A 26,661-nucleotide genomic window follows, 5' to 3' on the forward strand; every position below is an offset into this window, starting at 1 on the left:
GTTTTCCCCCTGTCTCTCTCCAAACCCTTTCAAGTACACTGCTTCCTTTGCTCCCTTTCAAATCCAGAGGATCCCCCCACCTGCTCCCCAACCGCCTCTGAGTAAATTTCATGTCATTCTTTTGCAGGGGCCATGTTAATCTCTGTATCAATCCAATTTTTGTATGTATGCTGCCAACTGAGCATGGGGACAGGGGTCTCACTCCTAAGTACAGACTGTTCTCAAGCTTACATAGTCTAGGTGGCCTCACACTGAGCATGGGGACAGGGATCTCACCCCTAAGTACAGACTGTTCTCACACTCACAGAGTCTAGGTGGCCTCCCACTGGGGCCTCCCACTTGCTACAATGACTGATAGGCCTGAGCTTCACACCAGCTTCTGTTTAGGTTTTTCTTTTCTTTTTGAGACAGGGTTTCTCTGTGTAGCTTTGGAGCCTGTTTTGGTTTTCTTTTTCTGAGACAGGGTATTCCTCTGTCGTGTAGGTTGGCCTCAACACTCACAGCGATCCTCCTGCTTCAGCTTCCCAAATGTTAGGATTACAGGCATGAGTAGTCTCTGGTACTTACTAGATTGACCAAACTGGCTTCATACTCAAGAAATGTGCCTGCCTCCAACTCCAGAGCACTGGAATGAGAGCTGCCTGTTACTGGTTTAATTAATTCTTTCTTTTTTCCCCTTTTTGTGTGACAGGGTTTCTCTGTAGCCGTGGCTGCCCTTGAACTCAAGAGATCCACTTGCCTCTGCTCCTGGGTGCTGTTACTGCAGGTGTGTGTCACCCAGCCTTTTCCCCCCAATTACTTTTTATTTTATGTGTATAAGTATTTTGCATCTATGTATGTGCACCACACCTGTACATGTGTGCCTAGTGTTCAGAGGACAAGAGAGGGTATCAGAGTCTCCGACTGTAGTTATAGATGATTGTAGGTCACTAAGTAATAGGCACTGGTGACTGAACCCAGCTAACTCTAGTGCTCTTAACTGCTGAACCATTTCTCTAAAAAAAAACCTCTAAACTTTTTGTTTGTTGGAGCCATGGCTGTTCTTGAACTCACTATATAGATCAGACTGGCCTCAAACTCAGAGATCCACTTGCCTCTGCCTTCCAAGTGCTGGGATTAAAGGAATGGGCCACAATATTGCCCATATAATTCTAGTGTTCTAGTAACTTAAGCTGGAGACCTAGTTCAGTGGTATAGAACTGCCTAGCACAGACAAGGTCAAGAATTCCAGTGTCCAGTATCACAAAAAGAAAAAATGGCTGACAGCTTGAATGAGAAATGTCTCTTGCTCATTCTTGTATTTGAGCATCTAGCCTCCAGCTGGTGGCACTGTTTGGGGGAGGTTATGGAACTATTAGGGGTACCCTAGAGGAAGGGGGGCCACTAGGGACAAGCTTAGAGGCTTTATAGTCCTGTTCTACTTCCTTCCTTGCTTACTGGTGGTTTCTGGAATCCTCTGGTTTCATCTGCTAGTTTGAGGACAAGGTTGCCCCATGGTCTTGGGGGCAGCTATTTCAGGGCTGGAAGACTCAAGGGACCAAGGGAGGAGAGCACTGACAGCTGGGCACATCTCACCTTTAGAAACACATCAGCACTTAGAGCTGTGCGACAAGACTAGACAGCGTACTCTTACTTTTGGCTTGTTTACTCATTTATTTGGTTGATTAAGTGGTGTTTAAGACAAGGTTTCACATAGGCCAGGTTGCCTCCGCACACTCATGACGCAGCCAAGGATGACCTTGAGTGAACTCCTATTATTCTTGCCTCCATTTCCTAGGTCCTGGGATTATAGGCATGTGTCATCATACTTGGTTGTTTTGATTTTAAATCAAACAAACCAACAAACAAAAATACCCTTAAAGGACAGTGTCTCATGCAGCCCAGATTGACCTTCAACTCACTATGCAGTTGAGGATGACTTTGAACTTCTGACCTCCCTGCTTCCACCAACCGAGTTCCGAGACTGCAGACAGCCACTCACTTGGTGTGGCTGGGGAACTAGGCCAGGGCATTCTGGGCAGCATAAGTCTGCCAACTGAGGCCCAGCATTCTCCTTTGAAAATTTTTATGTGTTTTGTCCGCATGTCTGTCTGTATGAGGGCGCTGGGCACCTTGGAAGTGGAGTTACAGACAGCTGTGAGCTGCCATGTGGGTGCTGGAAACTGATCCCAGGTCCTCTGGAAAAATAGCAACTGCTCTTAACCACTGAGCCACCTCTCTAGTACCCTTCTTGCTCCTATTTTACTTAAAAAACCTTTTATTCTAAAAGAAGCTTGTTTCTAATTTAAATAAAAAAATGGAGCCCCCCCCAAACACAAAACTTTTTATTTAGCTGGGTGATGGCAGCGGCAGTGCACGCCTTTAATCCCAGCACTTGGGAGACAGAGGTAAGCGGATCTCTAGAGTTCAAGGCTAGCCTGGTCTACAAAGTGAGTTCCAGTATTGCCAGGACTACAGACAAAGAAACCCTGCTAAAACTTTTTAATTTACTTGTGTGTGTGTGTGTGTTTGTGTGTGTACATTATCCGCCACAGCACAGGTGTGGTGGTCAGAGGATAATTTGTGAGTGGTTCTTTCCTTCTCCCATGTGGGTTCTGAGGACTGAATTCTTGCAGGTTGGGTTCAAGAACCCCTTTTATCTTATTTAAAAACAGAAATGTGCCAGGTGGTGATGGTGCATGAAGGCAGAGGTTAGCAGATCTCTGTGACTTAGAGATCAGCCTGGCCTACAGAGTGAGTTCCAGGATAAGCTCCAAAGCCACAGAGAAACCCTGTCTTAAGAAAAAAGTAAAAAACAAAACAAAAACTTTGAAAATCAAAGCAAAACAAAACAAAAAACAAGGAATAAACCAGAAATGCATATTCACACACTGAGGAAGTACACAGTGCCCTCAGAAGGTAGAAGCAGAAGGATGGTGAGTCTGAGGCTACGCTAGGCTACACTTAAAATAAAAAGGAGGGGATACTGGAGAGATGGCGTTCTTGCAGAGGACCTGGGTTAGATTCCCAGCACCATACAGCAGCCATCTGTAACTCCAGCTCCAGGAGACAGAACGCTCTCTTCTGTCCTCTATAGACACCAGGCACACAGGAGGTACAAAGCCACACATGCAGGCAAAGCCACACATATACACATAAATAAAAGTGAATAAAACTTTAAAAAAGGAAACAAAGTTTTAAAAAGACAGTACCTACTCAAATTTACACATATCTTGTTATAAAGGAAAAACACAAACCCTTGTTTAGCTTTAGGGATTAGGCTACCACGACTTGTGCATGAATGATGCTCACAAAGTTTAACTTTTTTTTAAATCCACTTTTATCTGTAATTCTTCCAAGGATGAAGGCACAAAATAAGTTCTTTAAAAAACAAAAATCAAACCAAAATAAAACCAAACCCACAAAAGCTATACCCAGATCCCACCCCTTTGCTTGGCTTCTGAAGCCAGAGGCTGTCCTTGTATGCTGTAGCTCCTGGGCCACTTCAGGCAGACTTACTGGGAAACATCTGCCCTAGTCTCTCCTGACAGTAGGTGGGCTATTATCGCTCCAGCCCACTGTCACGCTCACTTTGGGTCCAGAAATCAGTCATGTAAGCACAGGAGCAGGACAGTTTTCCAGCAAGCCCCCATCAAATCCATGTGTAACAAAGTGAATGTTTCCCCAACTTTTACCCTAAGATTCTATTACTCAAACCAGCCCACTATCATATTTAAATATGTCAATGTAAAACCAGGGCCAGGGATGGTTCAGTGGTAAGAGACCTCGGCTAACATGCCTCTTGGTTCAGTCCTCAGCAAGGCAAAACAACAAATTTGGCTGGCACCCTGATCAAGGGCCATGGAATGAAGGCAGTTTCCCTGCTGCGAACTGACACCAGCTTCACAACGCTCTTCTCCTGAAGTCTGATAATCTACCTCAGGTCACTGCCCAGTGCCCTCCCCACTGTTTCCTCTTAGAAAACAGTATTTGCCCCAGGCTCTGAACACCAAAGAGAAACACGCAAGGCTCTACCTACTAACCCCTTGCAGAAAGACATTTTACTTTTGATCATCACCACTTAAAGCACTCCCATCCACACACACCACACCCCACAGTCACTGTCCCATCCCTAACACACCCCACAGTCACTGTCCCATCCACACACACCCCATAGTCACTGTCCCATCCCTAACACACCCCACAGTCACTGTCCCATCCCTAACACACCCCACAGTCACTGTCCCATCCACACACACCCCATAGTCACTGTCCCATCCCTAACACACCCCATAGTCACTGTCCCATCCCACACACACCCTGCAGTCACTGTCCCATCCGTTTTACTTCGTGCTCAGTGGATCTGACAGCTCACTGGACTAGAAGAAGGAAGAGCCAAGGGCAGAGACACTCTAGCTTCTGCCCCCTGTGGAGAATCTGACTAAACCCTCACTTCATCCACATGCCTGAGGAGCCAGCCAAGTCCTCAGACAACAACCAGAGAGAGAAGAAAGGAAGGAGAGACTAAGGAGGACTCCTCCTTAACTCAGCAAGCTACAATCAGCTGCAGAGGACCAGGCATTAAAAACTGTCAAAGATATCCTGGGGACTAATGAATGCAGTCCAGATACCTCACACTTCAATCACCAGTAAAGGAACTGACACAGCCAAAATCAGTCAGCCACTATTTATCAAAACAAAATGTATTTACAGTGAAATTTCGTAACAAATATCATTTGAAAAATTGGTTAACAAAATCAATGTACAACAAACTGAAAAATGCAAGTTTTCAAAGAAATAAAACTACAACAATTAAGAACCCCCAAACTACCAAGCTTATTCCACTTCTCTACAAGTAATTCAGGAAAAATTAACCCTGTCAGCTAGTAGCTGACCGACTCTCCCCCTTCCCCCCAGAGTGTAATATTGTAGCCATGCACCACTGGGGTGGGGATCAAACTCAAGGGCTTTTTGTACTTGTTGGGTGGGCACTCTACAAATGAGCTCCATTTGCAGTCTCTAAGAGCCCCCTCCCACATTTTAAGACAGAGCTCTGCTAAAGTAGCCTCAGCCAACCTCTCCATTCTTGTCCTTCAGTATCCTAATTATAGAATACAAGTGCGGGCCTTATGCCTGCATAACCCTCACCCCCACAGGGTCTTACTACATAGCTCTGGCCAGTCTGGAATCCACCTGCCTCTGCCTCACTAGTGCTGGGATTAAAGGTTGGTGCCACCACATTCTCAAGATCTTTCTTTGTTTGCTTTTTCTTTAGAAAGAAAAAAGTATGAGTGTTTTTCTTGCTTGTGCAGTTATCACTGTGTGCCCGAGGAAGGTAGAAAAAAGTGACAGATTCCCCAGAACTCAAGTTACAGATGGTAGTGAGCCACTACGTGGTTGCTGGGAATCAAACCCGGGTTCTCTAGGAGAGCAGCTGGTGCTCTTAACCACCCAGCCATCTCCCCAGCCCATTTAGCTTTATGTAGAAAGTCCCTTTTATCTTTAGCAAATGTAGTATCACAATAGCTGGTCATACTCTAGGCAGCAAATCAAACATACACTCTCTGGGGACTGGAGAGATGGCTCAATGGTTAAGAGCACTGGCTACTCTTCCAGAGGTTCTGAGTTCAATTCCCAGCAGTCACATGGTGACTCAACATCTGTAATGAGGTCTGGTGACGTCTACTGGTGTGCAGGCACACATGCAGACAGAACACTGTATATATAATAAATAAATCCTAAAAAACACATATACTGTCTGGCTGGAGAGATGGCTCAGCAGTACTGCTTCTGTAGAAGATAAGTCTGAGCCCAGCGCCAACCACAGCTCCAGGGGATCTTATGCCTCAAGTCTCCATTCACTTGTCCTCACCCACCACACCCTTAATGCACAATTAAAAGTAAAATCAATCTTACAAAAGAGGCAAAGTCCTGGAGACCCAGCATTGTACATAAACAGTACCCCGATGTTGCACACCCTGATTCTAACCTGCTACTTGACAGAAGAGAGTGAGGCCCCGAGGGCTAAACCATCCGTCCACAATTAGTGGTGCTTGCTGCAGAGGTGCAGAGCAGTGAGTCATCACTGTGGGCAGCTTGTGAACAGCAGCCAGGAGCTGGTCTAAGAGCTCTGTGGAGGAACGGGAGCCTGCTACACCACGACTGCAGATGACCTGCAGGCCTCTGGATAACTTACTGCATAAGTAAGCTTTAGTAGGACCAGCACTGGGGATGCTGGGCAGGAGGATCACCATGGGTTATTTGGCATGACTATGTTAACATGTATGTATCTGTGCCTCAAATAGAAACAAAACAAAATAAACCCAATTGAAAAGGGGAGGGTTATGGGCCCTACAGAGCCAGTACAAAACAGTGAAGACCAGGGGAGGCACACCACCCAGCAGGTCTCATTCACTCTAATCCTGTCTCAGGACAAGACTCAAACAAACGTAACCGTTAATCAAGCTGACCCACCTGCAACGTACATGTTATCAGCCAGCTGTTGGGCTCCTTAACACCAATGGAGAAAGAACTCAAGGGTGCCTCGTCAGGATCTACAGAAGCACCTAAAACCTGACACGATTTCTATCTGTGCAACACTTACACTGGGCCTAATTATGTTTGTCCTAAACATTTCCTTTTACCCATTTTGAGGTCTCCTACCAAAAAAAGACAAATTAAAATTCATTTCTACCCAATGGGTGGTGGCAGCAAAGGCCTTTAATTCCGGCACTCGGGAGGCAGAGACAGGTGGTCTCTGAGATCAAGGCCAGCCTGGTCTACAGAGCGAGTACCAGGACAGCCAGGACTACACAGAGAAACCCTGTCTTGAAACTCGCCCCCCCCCCCAAAGAAAAAAGTAAAACTGAGGACTCCAGTTGTATCTGGCCTTTTGTCAGATCATTCTCGTGGGTGAGGTTGAATTACTACAATGCAGGGTAGGCCTCCTGTCTGCTATATGCCTATAATCAATTGCAGTGCTGGAGAGATGGAGGCAAGAGTGCCAGGATCCTCCTTGGCCACATGGCCAGCCTATCTACATAAGACGCCCCAAACAAACAGACAAGAGCTGCTGAGATGGCTCAGTGGGTAAAGGCATTTGCCATCAAGCCTGAAAATCTGAACCCAATCCCCAGATCCACATGGTGGAAAGAGGGAGCAACTCTGTTTCTTTTGGTTTTTCAAGATAGGGTTTTTCTGTGTAACACTCCTGACTCTCCTGGAACTAGCATTGTAGACCAGGCTAGCCTCCAACTCACAGGGATCTGCCTGCCTGTCTTCCAAATGCTGGGATTAAAGGTGTACACCACCACCTCCCGGCTAAGGGATCAAACTCTTACAGGTTGTTTTCTGACCTCCAGGGATGTGTAAAAAATATGTCAGGCAAGCCGGGCAGTGTCAGTAAAAGGAAGTGTTTGGGGACAAGGTTACAGTATTTTCCCAAATACTGTGTTGAATGAAACTTACCACGCATGTGTACTTATTACACCAAACCTGGGCAATTATTATAGAATTCACTTTGCTTTTCCATTTGGGACAAAAATGTAGTATAGTGACTTTATTTTAGTTATACAGGTGGATTTTTTTTTTTAAGCTTAGACATGTCTCAAAGTCACCACACACAGAGGCTAGTTCCACCTGTCAAGTGCTGTGATTAAAGGTATGGACAAATGTAGCTGACTCTGGGTGGAACGTAACTGCTTTTGGCTTTTTTTCTATTTTTACACTTGTAGTAATTAGCGTGTGCATTCACATAGGCACTCAAGTGTAGAGGCTAGAGAACAACTCACAGAACTCCTTTTTCTTTCTATTTCATGGATGTGGGGATCGAACTGAGGTCGTCAGGCTTGGTGAGGAAATGTCTTTACTGACTAAGCCATCTTGCTGGTCCAGTGACTACATTGAAACAAACAGACAAAAACACCGTATTTGGTAGATTTAGTGCTCTTAAACACTGAGCCATCTCTTCAGCTTCTATTTTTGCTTTCTTCAGTCCTCCCCTTTTTATGAGCCAACACCCTTTAGCAGCTCATTGGAAAACTTACTTTTTCAGGGAATAGGATCTTGTAACTAGGTGGGGTTTGCTCAATGGTAGTGATGAAGCCCCAGCCCAACATACACAAGTCCCTGACGGCATCCCCAGCATCATGGCCTCCCTGCCCCAGTTTGTTCAGATAAACTTCCAGGGGCTTGGAGTGGGCAGAGTGGGTAACAGCACACGCTGTGCAGACATGGGGACCTGACTTGGCATGGAAAAGGCCAGGCACGGCTGCACACTTCGTAAGTTCTGCACTGAAATGGGAACAGGAAAGGGAAAGGCAGGACTGTTAGGTCGTGGAGGGCAGTCAGTCAGAAGAGGGTGCTATGGAGAGGTCCCAGACAGCGGTGCAGGCATGCAGTCCACCATCTGACAGCAGTGTAACGCAGGCGGAAGCCACCACAGAGAACACGCACTGCAACAGATACTCACTTTAGGTTTTCCAGTTCCTGTTTCCTCAGCGGAGAAGAAGGTGGAGCTGGAATGAACTTATCTCCATCATGGCTTTTACTGCTGAAATAAAAGATGATTCAGATATATAAACAAACAAAGCAGTGTGCAATTTGTTTTCCTATCCTTACTTCATAACTCCAATGCAGTTCTTACTAGTGTGTGAGTCGGAGCCACTAGTGAATGGAGGCCTGGCACTACATTCACACCGACTCGTGCTGTGCACTACTGTATTTTCCCTAGTATACAATGGCACTTCTACAAAACTTTTAGCGGCAAACATCTCTCCTACATAAGTATCTCACACCCTTTAGTTTTGCTTCAAAATTTCTTTAGTAAATAGGCTGGGGTGTGGTTCAGTTGATAGAGTGATGGCCTAACATGCATGAGGCCCTGTGATCCATTGCATAATAAACCAGGCATGATGCTGTGTGTCTTTAATCCCAGTATATGGGAGGTACCAGCCTAGTGGCTAGTAGTTCAAGGTCACCCTCAGGTACACAGTGAGTCTCAAATTTTTATAACAAATACTTAAAAAATTATAATCAAGAAAGGAGGTATTGGAATGGAGACAAGACCAGACCGTCAAGTTGGGCATGGTGGCTTTTACCTTTCACCTAGTACTCAGGAGGCAGAGACAGAAGGCTCACTGAAAATCTGAAGCTGACTTGGGCTTGGTTTATAGATCTAGATCAACATAAAAAGCAAGAAAAAAAAAATAGAGCAAGTAGGTTTTTTTCTTTCCTTTTTTTGAGATAGGGTTTCTTTGTGTAGTCCTGGCTGTCCTGGAACTTGATTATAGACCAGGCTGGCTTCTGAGTGCTGGGACTAAAGGCGTGCGCCACCACACCCAGCTGGCACGTTACAAATATATATACACACATTTTTAAATCTGTGCATGTGTTTGGCCATGAATGTGCCACAGTGTACATGGTGGTCAGAGGACAACTTGTAGAAGTTGGTTCTTTCCACATTGGCTCCTGGGGACAGAACTCAGGTTGTTCAGCTTAGCAATAAGTGCCTTTGCCTAGTGAAACCATCTTGTTTGATCTTTTTTTTTTTTTGGGTGGGGGTTGGGGGTTGGGGTTAGGATCTCACAGATATAGCTCTGGTTGTCCTGGGACTTGCTAGGAACTCAGAGATCTGTCTGCCTCCCAAGTGCTGGGATTAAAGGTGTGTGTCACCTTGGCCTGGCTTGGCTCCTAATATTTAATAAATATTAAATACCCACAAAACTTTTGACTATCCCCACTGTTGAGCTACAGGGATTTCTTTCCTTTTCTATTTCTTCACAGAATTTTGTTATGTAACCCAGACTGTTACCCAGTTTGTCATCCTCCTGCCTTTGGAACTGGAATACAGATGTGTGCATCATACCTGGCTCTGGCCTCAAAGCTGCTCCTTTAAGAAAGTAAAAGAGCCCAAACCCCAAATTCGTTTCCATCTTGTCACAAAGCAGTCTCCTCACTTAGCTTCCACTTTGTTTCTCTTCAGAAACATCAGTTTCCTTTTGTGGATGGAGTTTAGGAAGATCTTGCTAAAGACGTCCTAAAGGGCTTTAGGTGTGTTGATTAGTTTTTTGTTTTTGTTAACTTGACACAAGCTAGAGTAATTTGGGAAGAGGGAACCTCGACTGAGAAAAGGACCCCATCAGACTGGCCTGTAGCAAGTCTGTGGGCAGTTTTCCAACTGCTGACTCATAGGGCAGGTCTCAGCCCCAGTGCTCTCTTCCTGCTGCCTGCGGATCCAGATGTAGAACTCTCAGCTCCTTCTCCAGCACCATGTCTGCCTGAGTGCTGCCACGACACTAATGGAGACTGTCAGCCAGCCGCAGTTAAACCCTTATGAGCTGCTGTGGCACTGTCTCTTCACAGCACCAGAGCACGCCCACTCTCTCCAGAGCACGCCCACTCCCTCCAGAGCACGCCCACTCCCTCCAGAGCACGCCCACTCTCTCCAGAGCACGCCCACTCTCTCCAGAGCACGCCCACTCCCTCCAGAGCACGCCCACTCCCTCCAGAGCACGCCCACTCTCTCCAGAGCACGCCCACTCTCTCCAGAGCACGCCCACTCCCTCCAGAGCACGCCCACTCTCTCCAGAGCACGCCCACTCTTTCCAGGCTGCTTTTGCTCACAGCGCTTATCACAGCAGCAGAAGCCACAGGACAGGTGAGTGGGATGGGTACCTGCATGTCTCACTGCTCTCGCTGCTCTCCGTATTCCCTCCCAGCTGGCTGCTGCTCTTGGAGCCGTTCTCCTGCTTCGGGTCTTGTTGTTCCTCAGGTAACAGCAACAAGGCGTTTCTGAGACAGATGGCTGCAAACTCCACACTGGCTACAGGAATGGCTGAAGACTGCCCATCACTTCAAAGAACAAGACAAATAAGCTGAACAGACAGCAGAAAAACAAACTGGACACTGCTGCTATAAGGAATCGTTAACTGTTGTATGTCAGCGATGGTGACAACTTTTATCCCAGCACCAGGGAGACAAAAGCAGGTGGATCTTCCTGAGTTCTAGGCCAGCCTGGTCTACAGGGTAAGTTCTGGGGCAGCCTGTCTCGAAAGGACTATAAATACATACATCAAACAAACTCAAGTACTCTACACTGTCAACATTAACGCAAGAGAGGAATTATGGATTCTGAGGCCACGAGAATACGGGTCAGAACAGGTGTCATAAGAAAGCAAAGGGGGGTGGTGGGAAGTTGAAGAAATAGCTCAGTGGTTAAGACCACCAGCTGGCCGGGTGGTGGCGGTGCTTGTCTTTAATCCCAGCATTCAGGAGGCAGAAGCAGGCAGATCTCTGTGAGTTGGAGACCAGCCAGAGAAAGCCCATTTAAAAAAAAAGGAGCACTGGCTGTTCTTGCAGAGTAAGTTCCAGGACAGCCAGGCCTACACAGAAACCCTGTCTGGAAGAAAAAAGGAACGAGGTGTATGCTCCATAGGTTATAATTTTCTTGCTTGTGGGGTCTTTTCAATCAGAGGCGGGTTGACTCCAAGGGTGGGGACTCACAGACAAGGGTGAGGAGCGTAGGCAATTGTCCCGGATCAGTGTGACCTAAAAAGGAAACACCAAAACGCCCTCTTCAGGACGTCCTGATTCATGGCAATGAATTGGCTGCTTCCTTAAGACACAGACAGTTTCAAGCACCCACAGATGTACTAAATCAGTTACACTAGACAGATTAACTCACTGTGGATTTACTCAGAATGGGCCTAGGTTTGTGGTGTGTTTACTGATGCAGCCATAAAATGTCTTAACAAAGCAATACCTCCTGGAAAACGATAAAGCCCAAGCTACTTCCCATGAAGACTACAGTGTGAACAGGGTTATTACAGAGACGCACTGGCTCATGGCAAAATACTTACTTGTAGACAGTGTTCTGAATAGACTGTGATGCCAGAACTATTTTACGGTGATATCCTTGACCAACAATAGACTGTACAATTCCCTTTTTGGTAGGAAGACCTTTAGTTTCTTGCTCAGAAGTCTACAAAACAAAAAAATATTTCAAATAAAATTTAAAAGAACTATAAGACAACATAAAATATGACCAATTTATAATTATTATGTTTTATAAATTTATTATATGCACATTAAGTGCTTGCCTGTTGGTATGTATGTATTCCATGTGTGCCTGGTGTCCACAAAAGCTGGGAGAGGGCATTGGGTTCCCTGAACTACAGATAGTTGTGTGCTACCATGTGAGTACTAGGAATCTAACCTGGATTCTTTGTAAGAGAATTAAATGTCCACCCCTAGCATCAAATTTTACAATTATTAAATAGGTATCTGTGTGTGTTTAGAAAACAGGCTTTGTTACGTAGCTCAAGCTGGCCTCAAACTTACAACCCTACTGCTTCAACCTCCTATGGCAACTTGGTGAGGCTACGGTTTTTCCACCCCGTGTATTTGTATGTGTGATGCATGTGTGCCTGTGTGTGAGTCTGGAGGTCTGAGGGTAACATGGAGTTGTCCTTGGTTTATCTTCTGTATATTTACTGAGGTAGAGTCTCAACAGAACCTAGGGCTGGCTGGTGTTACCTAACCAGCTAGGGATTCCATCTGACTCCCCAGTTCTGGAATTATGCTTATCCTATTCACAGTGTTGGGAAGCCAAATTCTAGCCTTTGTGTTTAGTATGACAACCATTTCATTTTGGAGTCATCTTTCCAGCTACCCTTCTCTGCCCCCACCAAGTGTTTCTGTTATATAAGGTCTCAACAGGCAGCCCTAGCTACCCTGGAACTTGCTATGTAGACTAGGCTGGCTTTTAGATGCCCCTCCCCCTTCTTCCTGCCTCCCAAGGTACCACCTTGCCCAGCATCTTTTCCCTCTAAAGTAGTAATTACTTTACCAGAAACAATCTAACAAGCTACATATAGAGTTCACACAGGTATAATTCTTGCCTCCTAGGCAATTTAAAGCCCCAATCCATAATATCAACAAACATTTAAATTTAAAGATACAAATTACTTTACCACAGGAGCTTGGTAATAACAGCAGTGACACACACCTCTCTCCACCTCACTAATTACCGTGAAGTAAGATCCTACCTAGTCACCATCATGAAACACCCTGAATCTCCTCTACAGCAACACACTGGAGCCAGCCAGCAGGAATACAGAACTAAGCGTGCCCTGGAGTCTTTCGGTAAAAACAGAAACCTTCATAACCACTGTCTCCCTCTAGGAACTACAAAAGGTCCCCACAACTCAAGTTCACGAAAGGATGAAGAAGGTGACTCTTAGAGATTCACTCATTTATTTACACATTTAAATGTATGAAATTACGTGTATATGTGTGTGCCTCAGTGGGGGTTTATGCACATGAGTGCAGCGTTAAGAAGGCCAGAAGAAGGTATTAGATGCAGTTTAGATTCTAGAGTCTAGAACCTGAATCACAGGTGGTTTGTGATACATGCTGGGTATCAAATTCAGGCCCTCTGGGAAAGCAGGAAGTACTCTTCATTGATGAACCACCTCTCCAGTCTCTAGGCCCAGTTAACAAGCCCCGCCCCGCCTCTGGTTTTTAGAGACAGGGTTTCTCCGTGTAGCCCTGGTTGTCCTGGAATTCACTCTGTAGACTAGTCTGTCCTGGAACTTAGAGATCCACCTGCTTCTGCCTCCTGTGCACTGGAATTTAAGGTGTGCACCACCACCACCCAGCTCAAACAAGTGGTTTTTTTTTTTTTTTTTTTTTTTTTTGGTTTTTCAAGACAGGGTTTCTCTGTGGCTTTGGAGGCTGTCCTGGAACTAGCCCTTGTAGACCAGGCTGGCCTCGAACTCACAGAGATCCGCCTGCCTCTGCCTCCCAAGTGCTGGGATTAAAGGCGTGCGCCACCAACGCCCGGCTAACAAGTGGTTTTTTTAACAGGTATAAATCTGCCTAGAATTTATCAGTTAATTTAAAAATGATTCAAATATGACTGCTCTTCCAGAGGACCTGAGTAATTCCCAGCAACCACATGGTGGCTCACAACCACCTATAATGCCATGTGGTGCCTTCTGGCCTGCAGGCATACATGCAACAGAACACTGTAAACATATTAAATAAGTGAATCTTTAAAACATAAAATAAAAGCGAACACTCTCAAAGTAGCTCAGGGGCAGAGTACTTTCCTGCTATGCACAAAGCTCCTTGTGTGAGCCGGTGTATGAACGTGATGCACACCCACACCACGAAAGGTGAAGCACAACTGAGTACACACCCAAGCCACTCAGGAGCGCCACTCATCTCTTCTCTGCTATCCTCAAGTCACCAACTACCTCAACACCAAATGCAAACCCTGCCCACACACATGCGAAATTCCTTAAAGCCCTGGGCTCTCCGGCCTGCTTTTCAGAGAATGCTGCTCAGAGAACAATCTCAGCATCCTACATGAGCTGTGGCAGGCAGGCTGCCAAGCCAGGTCCTTCCTTCCACACACTTGTCCAGTGTCTATAACTAGGCTGCCCCGAATCCTGACCTCTAGACAGCAGCAGCCTCCTGAATCTCTGGTTGAGAGAGGTCAGTGAAAAGTGGGGGACATAACTACCAAGTCCCCTCACCCCTCTTTCTGTGTTCCAGGGGTGTGGAGGTTGGAGCAGTTGACAAGTGTATCGAGAGGACACTTGTCACGGGCTTCACTGGAGGGAACGCTGTCCATTCTCGATCAGAACAAGCGCTCTGTTAGCACCACATCCACATGCTACCTGCAGGCTTGCAGATGGCACAGGCCAGGCCCAACAGGAGCCACGGTTCTGACAGACACCGTCTTCTCACTGGCATCAACCCTTCGCCAACCATCAGAGCTAAGCAAGTGACAGCCCCCCAACTGCTAATGGAGGACTCTCCTGTGATTCAGTGAGGCTGAAAAGGGAAATGAGGTCTTAGATCCCATGTGTGTTTCGCTTTTTGTGTAACAAGTGTTGGAGAGGAGAAACAGAGTCCAAGGAGATACCAAGCAGCACTCACCCCTTTATTGGCAGCAATGCAGCATTCGGCCAGCCGCAGCCACAGCCGGGGATTGGCATGATAAACCTGAACGGCTTCAATCAGACACTCGAAGGCAGCCAGTGGCCTCCCGATGTGCAGCAGCTGGATCCCACAGTTGTACAGCAGTTCATACCTCTTGTTGGTTAGCAACGTACACATGGGTCTCCCAGAAAACTTTTTGCCTAGCAATAAAAATTGCAGATTAGATACGTTCAGTTGCACTGAAGGCATTTGTTCCTCTCCCAAGTAAACACTATATGTTCAGTACCAACAACCACAACTTAACTAAATAATGGCCCTCTCCAAGGTAGTCTCTCCATGCTTAACTCTACAAGTATTTGTCAGTCACGTCAGATGTCTGGGCTGGTATGAACAAAGATGCCCTCGCTTGGGTCAGCTCTGGCAATGTTGCTTCAGGGAGGCAAAGAGCTGAAGTGAGAGTCACTGGCTCCCAAACCTTACAGCACCCTGCCCTATTTCAGCTTGCTCGGCCATTCTGTTACCTTAGGCTACACGTTCTCAGTCATTCGGTCACAATATGACCACTTGCCATTTACAATGTATTTTCTTTCTTCTTCTTCTTCTTTTTTTTTTTTTTTTTTGAGGCAGTGTTTCTCTGGGTAGTTCTGGCTATCCTGGCACTAGATTTATAGACCAGGCTGGCCTCGAATTCAGAGATCCACCTGCCTCTGCCTCCCAAGTGCTAGAATTAAAGGTAATGTATCACCACACCCAGCCTAGAGTACTTTTCATCAAGTAGATGCTTCTGATTTAAAAATTAGAAAACTGCTTGATTTTAAGCATTTCTGATCAAGGATCCAAATAATCTGAATTTTTAAAAAGATTTATTATATATACAGTGTTCTGTCTGAATGTATGCCTTCATGACAGAAGAGGGCACCAGATCTCATTAGAGATGGCTGTGAGCCACCATGTGGTTGCTGGGAATTGAACTCAGGACCTCTGGAAGAGCAGCCAGTGCTCTTAACCTCTCAGCCATCTCTCCAGCAATCTGAATGTTAAATGACAAACTTCAGTCATGCTTTAAGGCTGTCAGACGTCACCAATCCATCACTTGGGAAGTTCTGCCAACAATTTATAATAATGCTGGCCTAACAGTGGAGACATCCTAATGACTAATTAAAACTGACAGACAACCACGTAGGGCTACGGATTCAAACCTAAACAAGCTGAGGTAACTGAGTTTCTTTTGTCCTTTCCTTTTCCCCATATCTGTTTTCATGTGTGTACGTATGGGAAAGCTCCCTCAGTCGCTCCCAGCTTTTTGTTGCTGGCAGTGTCACTGAGGTTCCCTGCCAGAGCTGGCCTCAGCAGCCAGCTTGCTCCCGGATCTCACCTTTGCTTTCTAAGGCTGGAGTTGCAGGTGGGCTGCACGGGCACACAGCACTTATGCACATTCTGGGGTCTGCTCCTCTTGTTTAATGATGAGCCACTTCCCCAACCCCTTTTTGGTTATTCAAAGTTCCTCTTAGCTTTCTAACATCGAGGTGCAATAACTACTAAAAGTCTCCAGAGCCAAGTCTGTCCACATGGCCTGCACCCTTGATGGGATGACTGTGACTCCTTTTACTATGAATCTAAAAACAAAACTCATCACTTCCCCCAGCCCTGACGGGATCTCCCACGCCCACATCCCCTCCCCCACACTGGCTAGCTCAGTCACAAGTCTCTAAACAGGACACTGCAGTTCCCAGTGCTGCCTACCTGGATCAGTGCCACCTGCACTGAGCTGGGCACAGACATTGTCATTTTCTTGCAGAGCCTTCTTAAAGTAGAAAATCCCCAAATTGTGCTTGCTCATGGCAAAATGGATGCAACCAAGATTATTCCAGAACATGCACCTCAAGCACTCACCTGAAACAACACAAACCACTTTATCCACACAGCTCTCTAGCTGCTGTCTGTTAGCTAGTCTACATGGAATGTCACTTAGTCGCTAAAAGACAGTTCATGAGATATGGAGTAAGTGTGAGGACTGTATAGGGTGACATGTTCTTTCTGGCAGATGATATTATTTTAATACAACCCTGCACACTTTTTTCTGACCTTATTTTCAGCAAGTGACAAAAACTAAGAACAATAATATATATGCCAGACATCCACAGTGATGGTAATCTAAACTGCAAACAATGAAGCAATCTAAACATGGAGGCTCAATGGTAGAACTAGCTTAGCACACATAAGGTCCTGACATAGAAACAGCTAAAATGCATTAGGTGAAGAATAACAGGGAGAATGTATGCAACAGAACAGAGTATACAGCACTCAGGAGGCAGAGGCAGGTGGATCTCAGTGAGTTTGAGGCCACCTGGTATACAGAGCGACTTCCAGGACAGCCAGGGCTACACAGAGAAACCAAAGCAAATAATAACAAAACAAAAGAGAGTGCACAGAGAATACAAACCCTGTTTCATTTGAAGCTAAGTTTCCACTCTTTATTTTCTCTGCCTCTTCACCTATCCATCCATCATACCACCTGAGACAGGATCCTGTGTAAAAAGGCTGGCAACACTAGAATTCTCTCTGAGGTTGAGAATGACCCAATTTTTCCTAAAGTGTAGGGATCACAGACATGTACCAGCACAAAACGCCAGATTATGACAAGTTGGTGACAGGATATGCATCGCTGAATACCAAGGCTGTATATGCTTTGAGCATTCATTCATTCAGTCATTCATTCATTCATTCATTCATCTATTTTGATTTTTCAAGACAGGCTTTCTCTGGGTAACAGCCCTGGCTGTTATGGAACTCGTTCTATAGGCCAGGCTGACTTCAAACTCACAGATCCATCTGCCTCTGCCTCTGCCTCCTGGTGTGCCACCACCTGGCTATGCTTTGAGTTTTAAACAAGGCAGCAATACTAAAAGGAAAAGAAGGCGACTGGGAATTTAGGTCATCAGCAGAAAAGCTGCTTTGTGACTCAGACTCCGGGCTGGCCTGGGCTGCACAGCAGAGAGAAAACAAACAAGAGAAGAGCAAGCATGCTAAAATGCTTAAACAGGCTGACTCGGTATGACATTGTGGGCAATTAAAGATAAATTCTATCTTCCAAGCATTCTTCAATAGGCATATTTATGAGTAGCAAAAACTAAGGTTTACATAGGGGAGACAAAGATTTCAACACTAGAAGTTGGATTGTGGTGGTAGTGCACACCTTAGGTGAATCTCTGAGTTCAAAGCCCACCTGGTCTAAAAAGTGATTTCCAGCATGGCCAGGGCTACACACAGAAACCCTATCTCGAACAGTCCCCCATCAGAGAGCCCTAACTTTGATTCAACACCCACTTCACGTCTGGCTCCTTAAGTTTTCTCAGAGTGTACTTGTAATTTGAGAGACCATCTTATACTATGACCATGAAAACATCAGAAACAGGCCAGGATGTGGTTGAATAGGTTGGGTGCTTCCTGGAATTCATAAGCCCTTGCACCACATCATCAATCCCTAGCAGCAGGATACAGGTGCAATGGTGCACGCCTGTACCTCTCCCACTGCAGAGGGAGGTAAGAGGACCAGAAAACCAAGGCCATCCTTGATACACTGAGTTAAGTAAACAAGGCCAGCCTGTGTACAGGAGATACAAGACACAGAGCTAAATACACCCAGGAGGATTAGGGCTGAGTATTTCAAAGAATGTCCAATGAGTTCAAGGACAGGCAAAGCTCAAGGCTAGAGGCTGATAAGAGAGCTCAGCGGAGAAAAGTGCCCACCTAGCAAGCCCAATAACATGACTCTGATTCTTGGAATCTATATATATTTTTGTATGGGGCTGAAATGGGGCTGGAGAGATGGCTCGAGTGGTTAAGAGCACCGACTGCTTTTCCAGAGGTCCTGAGTTCAATTCCCAGCAACCACATGATAGCTCACAACCAGCTGTAATGAGATCTGGTGCCCTCTTCTGGTATAAAGCTGTGCATGCAGATAGAGTACTCATATACATAAAATAAGTAAATAAATTGTCCAAGAGGAAACTAGAGTAGAACTGCCTTTCTCCACTCTCCAGTGAGCTCATACCACAAACTGGGAGAAGCTCCCACAGGTAGAGATAGAGGCTATGTATGCATCTGAACAGAATCCAAAACACACACACAACACACACCACACAACACACAACACACACAGAGACAGATAGACAGACAGACATGGACCAGGAACAGGTAAAGTCACAGATGTGATGAATCCTCTTTCAATGTGGAAACAGATTATATGATAAAATCTCAAAAAAAATTTTTTCAGAAAGAAACATGAAAACCCTGTTTTAAGATAGAGCTTTGAAAGGCAGCTGGTCGGCCTCAAATTTGAGACTCCCCTGCTATTGTCTGCCCAGTGATGGGATCAGAGTGTGTCACCATACCAGAGTTAGAACATTTCCACTTAAAAATGAACAAAATAACCCTGAAACAGAGTGGTATGTGTGGGGCTGGGGGGACCCTCAAGCAATAAGTAGCAGACCAACTAAAACGTTACAATTTTCTTTTACCTGTCTTCATGAAGCCTGGATGCTCAGCAATGTTTGAACTATTTAAGAGCTTCACCGCTTTTCGATAATTGCCTCTTAAGTACTCAAAATTGCTTTTGAGAAACAGGGAGGGTGCAGACTGTAAAAGAAACATAAAAGTGATTTAAAAGTTGTCTTCAGTTCTTTCTTGCATGATGGGAACAACACTGCTGTGTATGGACATGTTAGGACATAATTCAATCAGCAGAATCATGCCACAGTAAACAATCTCTAAATGCTGCATGAATCTGGATATTTAAAAATACTGAAATCTTGCAGACAAGTGTCCACCTAAAATTACTATAAATGTGTGCATAAGAACAGAGTTCACAGAGCATTTCACCGCAGTCTCTCTTTGCCCATCATGGCCTATGTTCAAGTGATCTGTCTCAGGCTCTTAGGCAGTTGGGAATACAAGCACAGAACCCCAAGCCTGGCTTAACTGCAAGCCAGTTTTAGCATAAACTGGATTTTTCTTCTCATGGTTATCTGAAAACTGATGATTATGGTGTTTGAATGAGCATGGCCCCACAGACTCATATACTGGAATGCTTGGTCCTCAGTTTTAGCGTAAACTGGATTTTTCTTCTCATGGTTATCTGAAAACTGATGATTATGGGGTTTGAATGAGCATGGCCCCACAGACTCATATACTGGAATGCTTGGTCCTCAGCTGGTGGAGCCGTTTGGGAAAGAGCAGAAGGTGTGGCCTTGTTGAAGAAGGTGTGTCACTGCAGCCAGGCTTTGAGGTTTCAAAAGCCCACATCATTCACAGATAGCTCTCTATGATTGCCTTGTGCATGGGGACCAGATGGAAGCTCTCAGCTACTGCTCTAGCGCCATGTCTGCCATGATGGTCAGACTCTAATCCTCTGGAACTGCGAGCCTCCAAATTAAAACAGTTCACCACATAAGTTGCCTCTCACGGTATCTCCTCACACTAGTAGAATGGTAACTTACAGAGTGGCATTCATTATTTCTTTTTGATTTTAAAAAAGGTTGTGGTCGTTTAAAAGAGAATGGCCACCATAAACCAGACATGGTGGTGCACGGCTTTAATCCCAGCATTCACAAGGAAAGGGCAGGCACATCTCTTTGAGTACTAGGAAAGCCAGGGCAACAAAAAGAAACTTTGGATGGGGATTAGTCCCCATAGGCTCATATATTTGAATGCTTGCTCATCAGGGGAGTCTCAATTACCTGGGAGGGATTAGGAGGTGTGGCCTTGTTGGGGAAGTGTGTCATCAGAAAAGGGCTTTGAAGTTCCAAAAGCCCAAGCCTGGCCTAGTGTTTTTCTCTTTCTGCTGCCTGGAAATCCTAACGTAGAATTTGAAGCTACTTCCCTAGTGCCAGTCTGCCTATGTGTCACCAACCTCCTCACCATGCTGACAATAGACTAAACCTCTGACACTGTAAGTCTGCCCATTTTTATAAAAATTTTCTTAGTCATGGTATCTCTTCACAGCAATACAACAGTCACTAAGACAAAGACCTAAGTTATTTAATTATGTATGTGTGTATGGAGAGTATGGGAGGAGGGGGACACAGAAATATTGAGTATGGGTGCCTACAGAAACCAGAACAGCATGTCAGATCCCCTGGGGCTGGGATTTATAGCTGATATTGAGCTTGCCTAACCAAGGATGACCTTGAACTTCTGATCCTTCTGCCTCTACCACTCAAGTATTGGTACTGTAAGACTGAGCCACCACACCCAGGCTTTTGATTTATGTACGTACTAGGAGGGATGTCTTTTTTGTTTTTGTCATTTCAAGATTTTTTTTTAAAGATTTATTATTATGTATACAGTGTTCTGCCTGCATGCCAGAAGAGGGCACTAGAACTCACTATAGATTGAGTCACTATGTGGTTGCTGGGAATTGAACTCAGGAATTCTAGAAGAGCATCCAGCCAGTGCTCTTAACCTCTGAGCCATCTCTCCAGCCCAAGATTTTGTTTTTTTAATTATTATGTGTGTATGTGAGTGATAGCCTGTGTACTAGAGTACAGTGCTTTTTGAGGTCAGAAAAGGGCTTTAGATACCCTGGAACTGGAGTTACAGGCAACTGTGATCTGCCTGTTGTGGGTGCTGGGAACCAAACTCATGTTATAAGAGCAGTTGAGTGATCCTAACTGCTGAATCATGTCTTTAGCCCTTGTTTTTATGATGGTTTAGGCTAGCCTTGAATTCCTGATCCTCCTGTCTTCACTTCTAAAGTAACAGAACAATATCGTGTGTGTGTGTGTGTGTGTGTGTGTGTGTGTGTGTGTGTGTGTGTGTGTGTGTGTGTCTGTCTGACCTTTAGACTAAACACAGGCAGGACTGTTGTGAAATATTAGTTTAAGATGTGTTACATCCATTTATGCTGAGAAATTGTGGAATATTTGTTTAATGATGCAAACATGTATTGCATTCTTTTATGTTGCATTTGTTTAACTCTATAAAGCTGTTTACTTCACCTGATTGGCATTGGTGATGTACACCTTTAATCCCAGCACTCAGGAGGCAGAGGCAGGCGGATCCCTGTGAGTCTGAGGCCATCCTGGTCTACAAGAACTAGTTCCAGGACAGCCAGAGCTGTTACACAGAGAAACCCTGTCTCAAACCCCCACCTCCAAAAGGAGCTGAATGGTCAATAGCTATGCAGGAGAGGAATAGGTGGGGCTGCCAGGCAGAGAGAATAAACAGGGGGAGAAATCTAGTCGTGGAAGAAGGAAGAGGAGCAAGAAAAGGAGAAGGTGAGGAGGATGCCAGGGCCCAGTCACCCAGTCAGCTGAGAAAGAAAGAAAGAAAGAAAGAAAGAAAGAAAGAAAGAAAGAAAGAAAGAAAGAAAGAAAGAAAGAAAGATAGAATAAAGAAAGGTAGGCCGGGCGTTGGTGGCACACGCCTTTAATCCCAGCACTCAGGAGGCAGAGGCAGGCAGATCTCTGTGAGTTCGAGGCCAGCCTGGTCTACAAGAGTTAGTTCCAGGACAGCCTCCAAAGCCACAGAGAAACCCTGTCTTGAAAAACCAAAAAAAAAAAAAAAAAAAAAAAGGTAAAAAGTCTAGAGGCAGCTGGGCGTTGGTGGCGCTCGCCTTTAATCCCAGCACTCAGGAGGCAGAGGCAGACAGATCTCTGTGAGTTTGAGACCAGCCTGGTCTACAGACTTCTAGGACAGCCTCCAAAGCTACACAGAGAAACGAAACAAACAAACAAACAAAAAGCCTAGAGGCAAAACATAACTAAAGAGAAACTGGGTAAAGAAAGAAAAGCTAGCCAGAAACAAGGCAAGCTGATACTGGGCGTCCATAAATAAGAGCAAATTCCCATGTATTTATTTGGGAGCTGGGGGGCAGCCTCCAAAGATCAAAGAGTAGAAAAACTAACTACAAAGACTGATGCTAGGGCATGCGTTCGCATTTCTTAAGATTCAAGCTCACCTTTCACTAATATCCAGTAACCAGTTATTCTCCCAAGTATGAAAGGAAGCTGTTACTGTATGAAAGGAAGATTTTTTTTTTTTGGGTTTTTCGAGACAGGGTTTCTCTGTGGCTTTGGAGAAAGAAAGATTTTTCAGACAGCAAGTTTTGCTTGTAGGAAGTACTATCTTCCAAACTTCTTGTTTTGGATTTCAGATCACTTTCATGAAACCTTCAAGAGTGCAAATGCACACAGAGGTCTGGACACTGTACTGTGAAAATCGTCCACCCAGCAATTATTTGCTAGCTCATAAACACGCTCGCCTTCTACAACCTAGTTCTTTCTCTCTCTGCTCAGCCTTATGTTGGCCCAGAGGTCTCACTAAGAATTAGAATCTCAGGGAATTATTCTAGGTGGAGGAACTTCCAAGTCAAGATTAATGGCCTCAGGTATAAGCAGTACACTGCATAACACTTACCAGTTTAGCCGGTCGGTGGTAGCGCATGCCTTTAATGCCAGGCGGATCTCTGTGAGTTCGAGGCCAGCCTGGTTTACAAGAGCTAGTTCCAGGACAGCCTCCAAAGCCACAGAAAAACCCTGTCTCGAAAAAAACAAAAAACAAAAAAACAAAGAAACAAAAAACCACTTACCAGTTTATTTAGGGTTTTTTGTTTGTTTTTTTGTGCTGATATTAAGGGTGTGTGCTGGCCACCACCAATTTTTAAAAACAAGATTTATTTATCTATGTGTATGTGTACAGGTGCACATGCTTGCAAATAGAGGCTACAAGCAGGCAAGTGTCCAAACCTGTCCCTGTTCTGTTGAGACAGGCTCTCGTTGAACTTCAGCTGAAGCCTGTGTTTTCAATGGTAGGCTAGAAGCCAGCTAGCCCAGAATCTTCCTGTTATCCTCAGAACCTGGGTTAGAGGTATGTGCTCTACCACCAAACCACCCCCAACCCCCACTAAAAACTGGCAAACCTCAGTCTAAATACGAAAGCCACAAGCAGACAGCCCTGAGGAAAGTCCAGGAGGAACTTACATTTCCAGCTGTGTTCATGACAGACTTGATTTCCCGTTTGCACGCCTTCAGGGACTTCATTTGGATGTATGCTCTGACTTTGTACTGTCAATGAGGAATGGAGGCATGTAAACGGCTGGGCCACTTATACATGTTCAAGTTCTGCTTCCCAAAGCAGGACAGTAAATCTCATCTGCCTATAACGTAGTCCAATGCCAGTTTCATGCAAATACAACTTAAAAATTATCTTTAAAATGTGCTTCCTTTTTTTTGTGGTGCTGGGGATAGAATCTAAGGTATCATGCATGCATCATGGGCAATCATTCTACTCCTGAGCCAAAAACCTACAAATCCAAATCTGCATAAGACAAATTATCTTATCTGTATAATTTCAAAATTCCATATTGACTTATCATATATTCTAGGTTATTTCAAAATTCTATACAGTCCTTAAAGAAGTTACATTGCATATATATGTATATATTATGTAAAGCAAAATGTATTTAGAGGACAAACTATACTTCTAAACAACATCCTCCAACCTAAGTAAACACACTGCCTGGAATTAATGTTTATGTGCCTCTCCCATGGCCTCCGTACATGTTCACCCTTTAAGCATACACTACCTGGTGTATCTTGGACTTTGCAGCCTCTATTAGAGCTCCACTCTCAGCCTTAGGATTAGATCCATCCTTGTTGCTATTATTGCCAGTCTGTACAATAGTGAAACAAAATCAAATAGTTGTGACCATAACTGATTTCCAAGTGAGCTAAGCACAAAGTGCCCAAGTCAAGTACCCAGAGTCCATTTTCAAATTGAACCTGTTGCAGAGCCCACCCCCAGGGACTGAGGGTCAGTGTGCCATTCCTAACAGGAAACTCACAGAGGAGCATAACTATGGACCCATTTTAAAATTACAAGTGCCACTGAGATAATGTCTCCAAAACCCAAGACAGGCTCTGTCCTTTTCCCCCTTCCTGTGCGATTACCCTGACAGCACCACCGAGCCCTACCTTCCTGAGGAAGCCTCAGTCCTCCACCTTCCCTCTAGCGTGCCTACCTGGCTGCTCCCTACGTCTCAGAGGCATCAGGACCACCGTTAAAGCCCTCTGTGCTGTCTCCGACAGTTACTCTACTCCATCCCCCCTCCTTTTCTGACTTGTCAGACTGAATACTCAAATCAAACACACGCGTCCCAGAGACTTCTCTAATTTTCTTTCTTTCTACCCATGAACTCACTGTACTCCATCCATCCCTTCCCTGACAGCGTTCCTACCATCAGATTAGAACCTTCCACACATACACAAATACATACATACATACACCAAATATGGAAAAGAATATTATACAACACAAAGTTTAGGAAAAACACTAGGAGCATTCAGTTGGAATCTCTTAATACACTTGTTGGGGCTGAAAAAAATGCAATTCACACAGGTGTTAAAATGAAAAGTTTTAAGAGGCAGCTTACAAGGCTTGGACAGATAGCACAGTTCCTGTGAATCACACTTCCAGAAAGCTGCTAGGATACATCTCACGTGACAGACATGGGTCACACTTTCTAAGTCTCAGTCTGACGGCTGGGAACTCACCTCATTCTTTCCATTTTTGTTGCTGCTGCCCTGTGAAATCATTTTTTCTAGGACAGCAAGAAGATGCAGAGCTTTCTCAGCTTGGTGGGTTAATATATACAAGTCCACAAGCAGAAAGCATACTGCTTGGGCAAATTTTTCTTCTGGCAAAACAAACACACAAACAAATAGGAAAAGTTACACTTCAAGGTCGAGCAGTATTTTAGGACAGGCACTGTCCTCTGTATAACACCCCAGTGGGTAGGTACTTTGTCCAGATGCACAAAACACAATGTCCACCAGGGGTACATCCTAAGGTGAGCTATGGATTCAGTGGGACTGTAATACGTCACAGTGGCTCATCCACTGTGACATACCCATTGATACTCACCGATGAGGGCGGCTGTAATGGGGAGTTGCGAATGTTGATGAAGAGGGCAATGGGAAATAGCTCAATTTTGCTATGAACCCAAAACTGCTTAGAACAAAACCAAACAAACAAAAAACCCAACCAGTAAAAAGTAATGCTACACGCCTTTCATCCCAGCACTCAAGAGAGGCAGGCAGATCTCTGAGAGTTCCAGACCAGGGTGGTCCACATACTGAGTCCCAGGACAGCTAGGGCTACAAGGTAAGATCCTGTCTTAAAAATAAAATAAGGGGCTAGAGAGGTGACTCAAAGGTTAAGAAATCTTGCTGCCCTTCCAGAGGACCCAAGTTCCTAGTAACCACATCAGGCAACTTACAACAGCCTGTAACTACAACTCTAGGGGACCCAATGCCTCTGACTTCCAGGCCTCTGTGTCCATGTGTACACACCCACACACAGACATACCCCAACACATACAATGTAAAAAATACCTAAAATAAAAACAAATAAAACCTTTTAAATAGAAAAATCAAAGTAATCAAGTAATTTTCACAAAAATAAATGCATCCAAATGACTTACACTGAAATTTATAGTCTCTTAACCACAGTACAGATCAACATCATTTTGTGAACTGTTGGCAGAATTCAGAAAAGCACTATCAATGCTTTCAGTGGGGACCAATTCTGGCACAGCTTCATGGAGGGACTTAGTTCTTGTCACACAGTCCCTACCACTGCCTCTTTCCTGGCCAGTCTCCCAGTCACCAAGCCATCAGGACTGAAAGAGACATGCAACTTAAAACAGTTCCCTAGAGTCAGTTACCAGCTGCT

General features: G+C 45.0%; 1 protein-coding gene and 1 pseudogene across 5 annotated transcripts in view; both read right to left on the reverse strand.

Annotated features, from left to right (window-relative positions):
- Nucleotides 1–26,661, reverse strand: part of Cnot10 (CCR4-NOT transcription complex subunit 10) — a 50,222-nt gene that overhangs the window by 10,185 nt on the left and 13,376 nt on the right. For 2 of the 5 annotated variants that reach the window (XM_013117069.3, XM_040739634.1), the window contains exons 5-13: nucleotides 25,482–25,624; nucleotides 24,515–24,601; nucleotides 23,910–23,993; nucleotides 19,449–19,566; nucleotides 16,672–16,821; nucleotides 14,926–15,128; nucleotides 11,838–11,959; nucleotides 10,654–10,830; nucleotides 8,450–8,527 (exon numbers count right to left, since the gene is read on the reverse strand). In XM_013117069.3, coding sequence (XP_012972523.1) covers nucleotides 8,450–8,527; nucleotides 10,654–10,830; nucleotides 11,838–11,959; nucleotides 14,926–15,128; nucleotides 16,672–16,821; nucleotides 19,449–19,566; nucleotides 23,910–23,993; nucleotides 24,515–24,601; nucleotides 25,482–25,624 — 1,162 coding nt within the window. Of the gene's footprint in view, nucleotides 1–8,449; nucleotides 8,531–10,653; nucleotides 10,831–11,837; nucleotides 11,960–14,925; nucleotides 15,129–16,671; nucleotides 16,822–19,448; nucleotides 19,567–23,909; nucleotides 23,994–24,514; nucleotides 24,602–25,481; nucleotides 25,625–26,661 lie in introns of all 5 variants that reach the window. The other 3 variants (XM_005075027.4, XM_040739633.1, XM_040739635.1) reach the window with 2 other exon arrangements.
- LOC121137734 lies at nucleotides 90–185 on the reverse strand (annotated as a pseudogene).

Source organism: Mesocricetus auratus, unplaced genomic scaffold (assembly GCF_017639785.1).
Source record: "Mesocricetus auratus isolate SY011 unplaced genomic scaffold, BCM_Maur_2.0 Super-Scaffold_100691, whole genome shotgun sequence".
Classification (NCBI taxonomy): domain Eukaryota; kingdom Metazoa; phylum Chordata; class Mammalia; order Rodentia; family Cricetidae; genus Mesocricetus; species Mesocricetus auratus.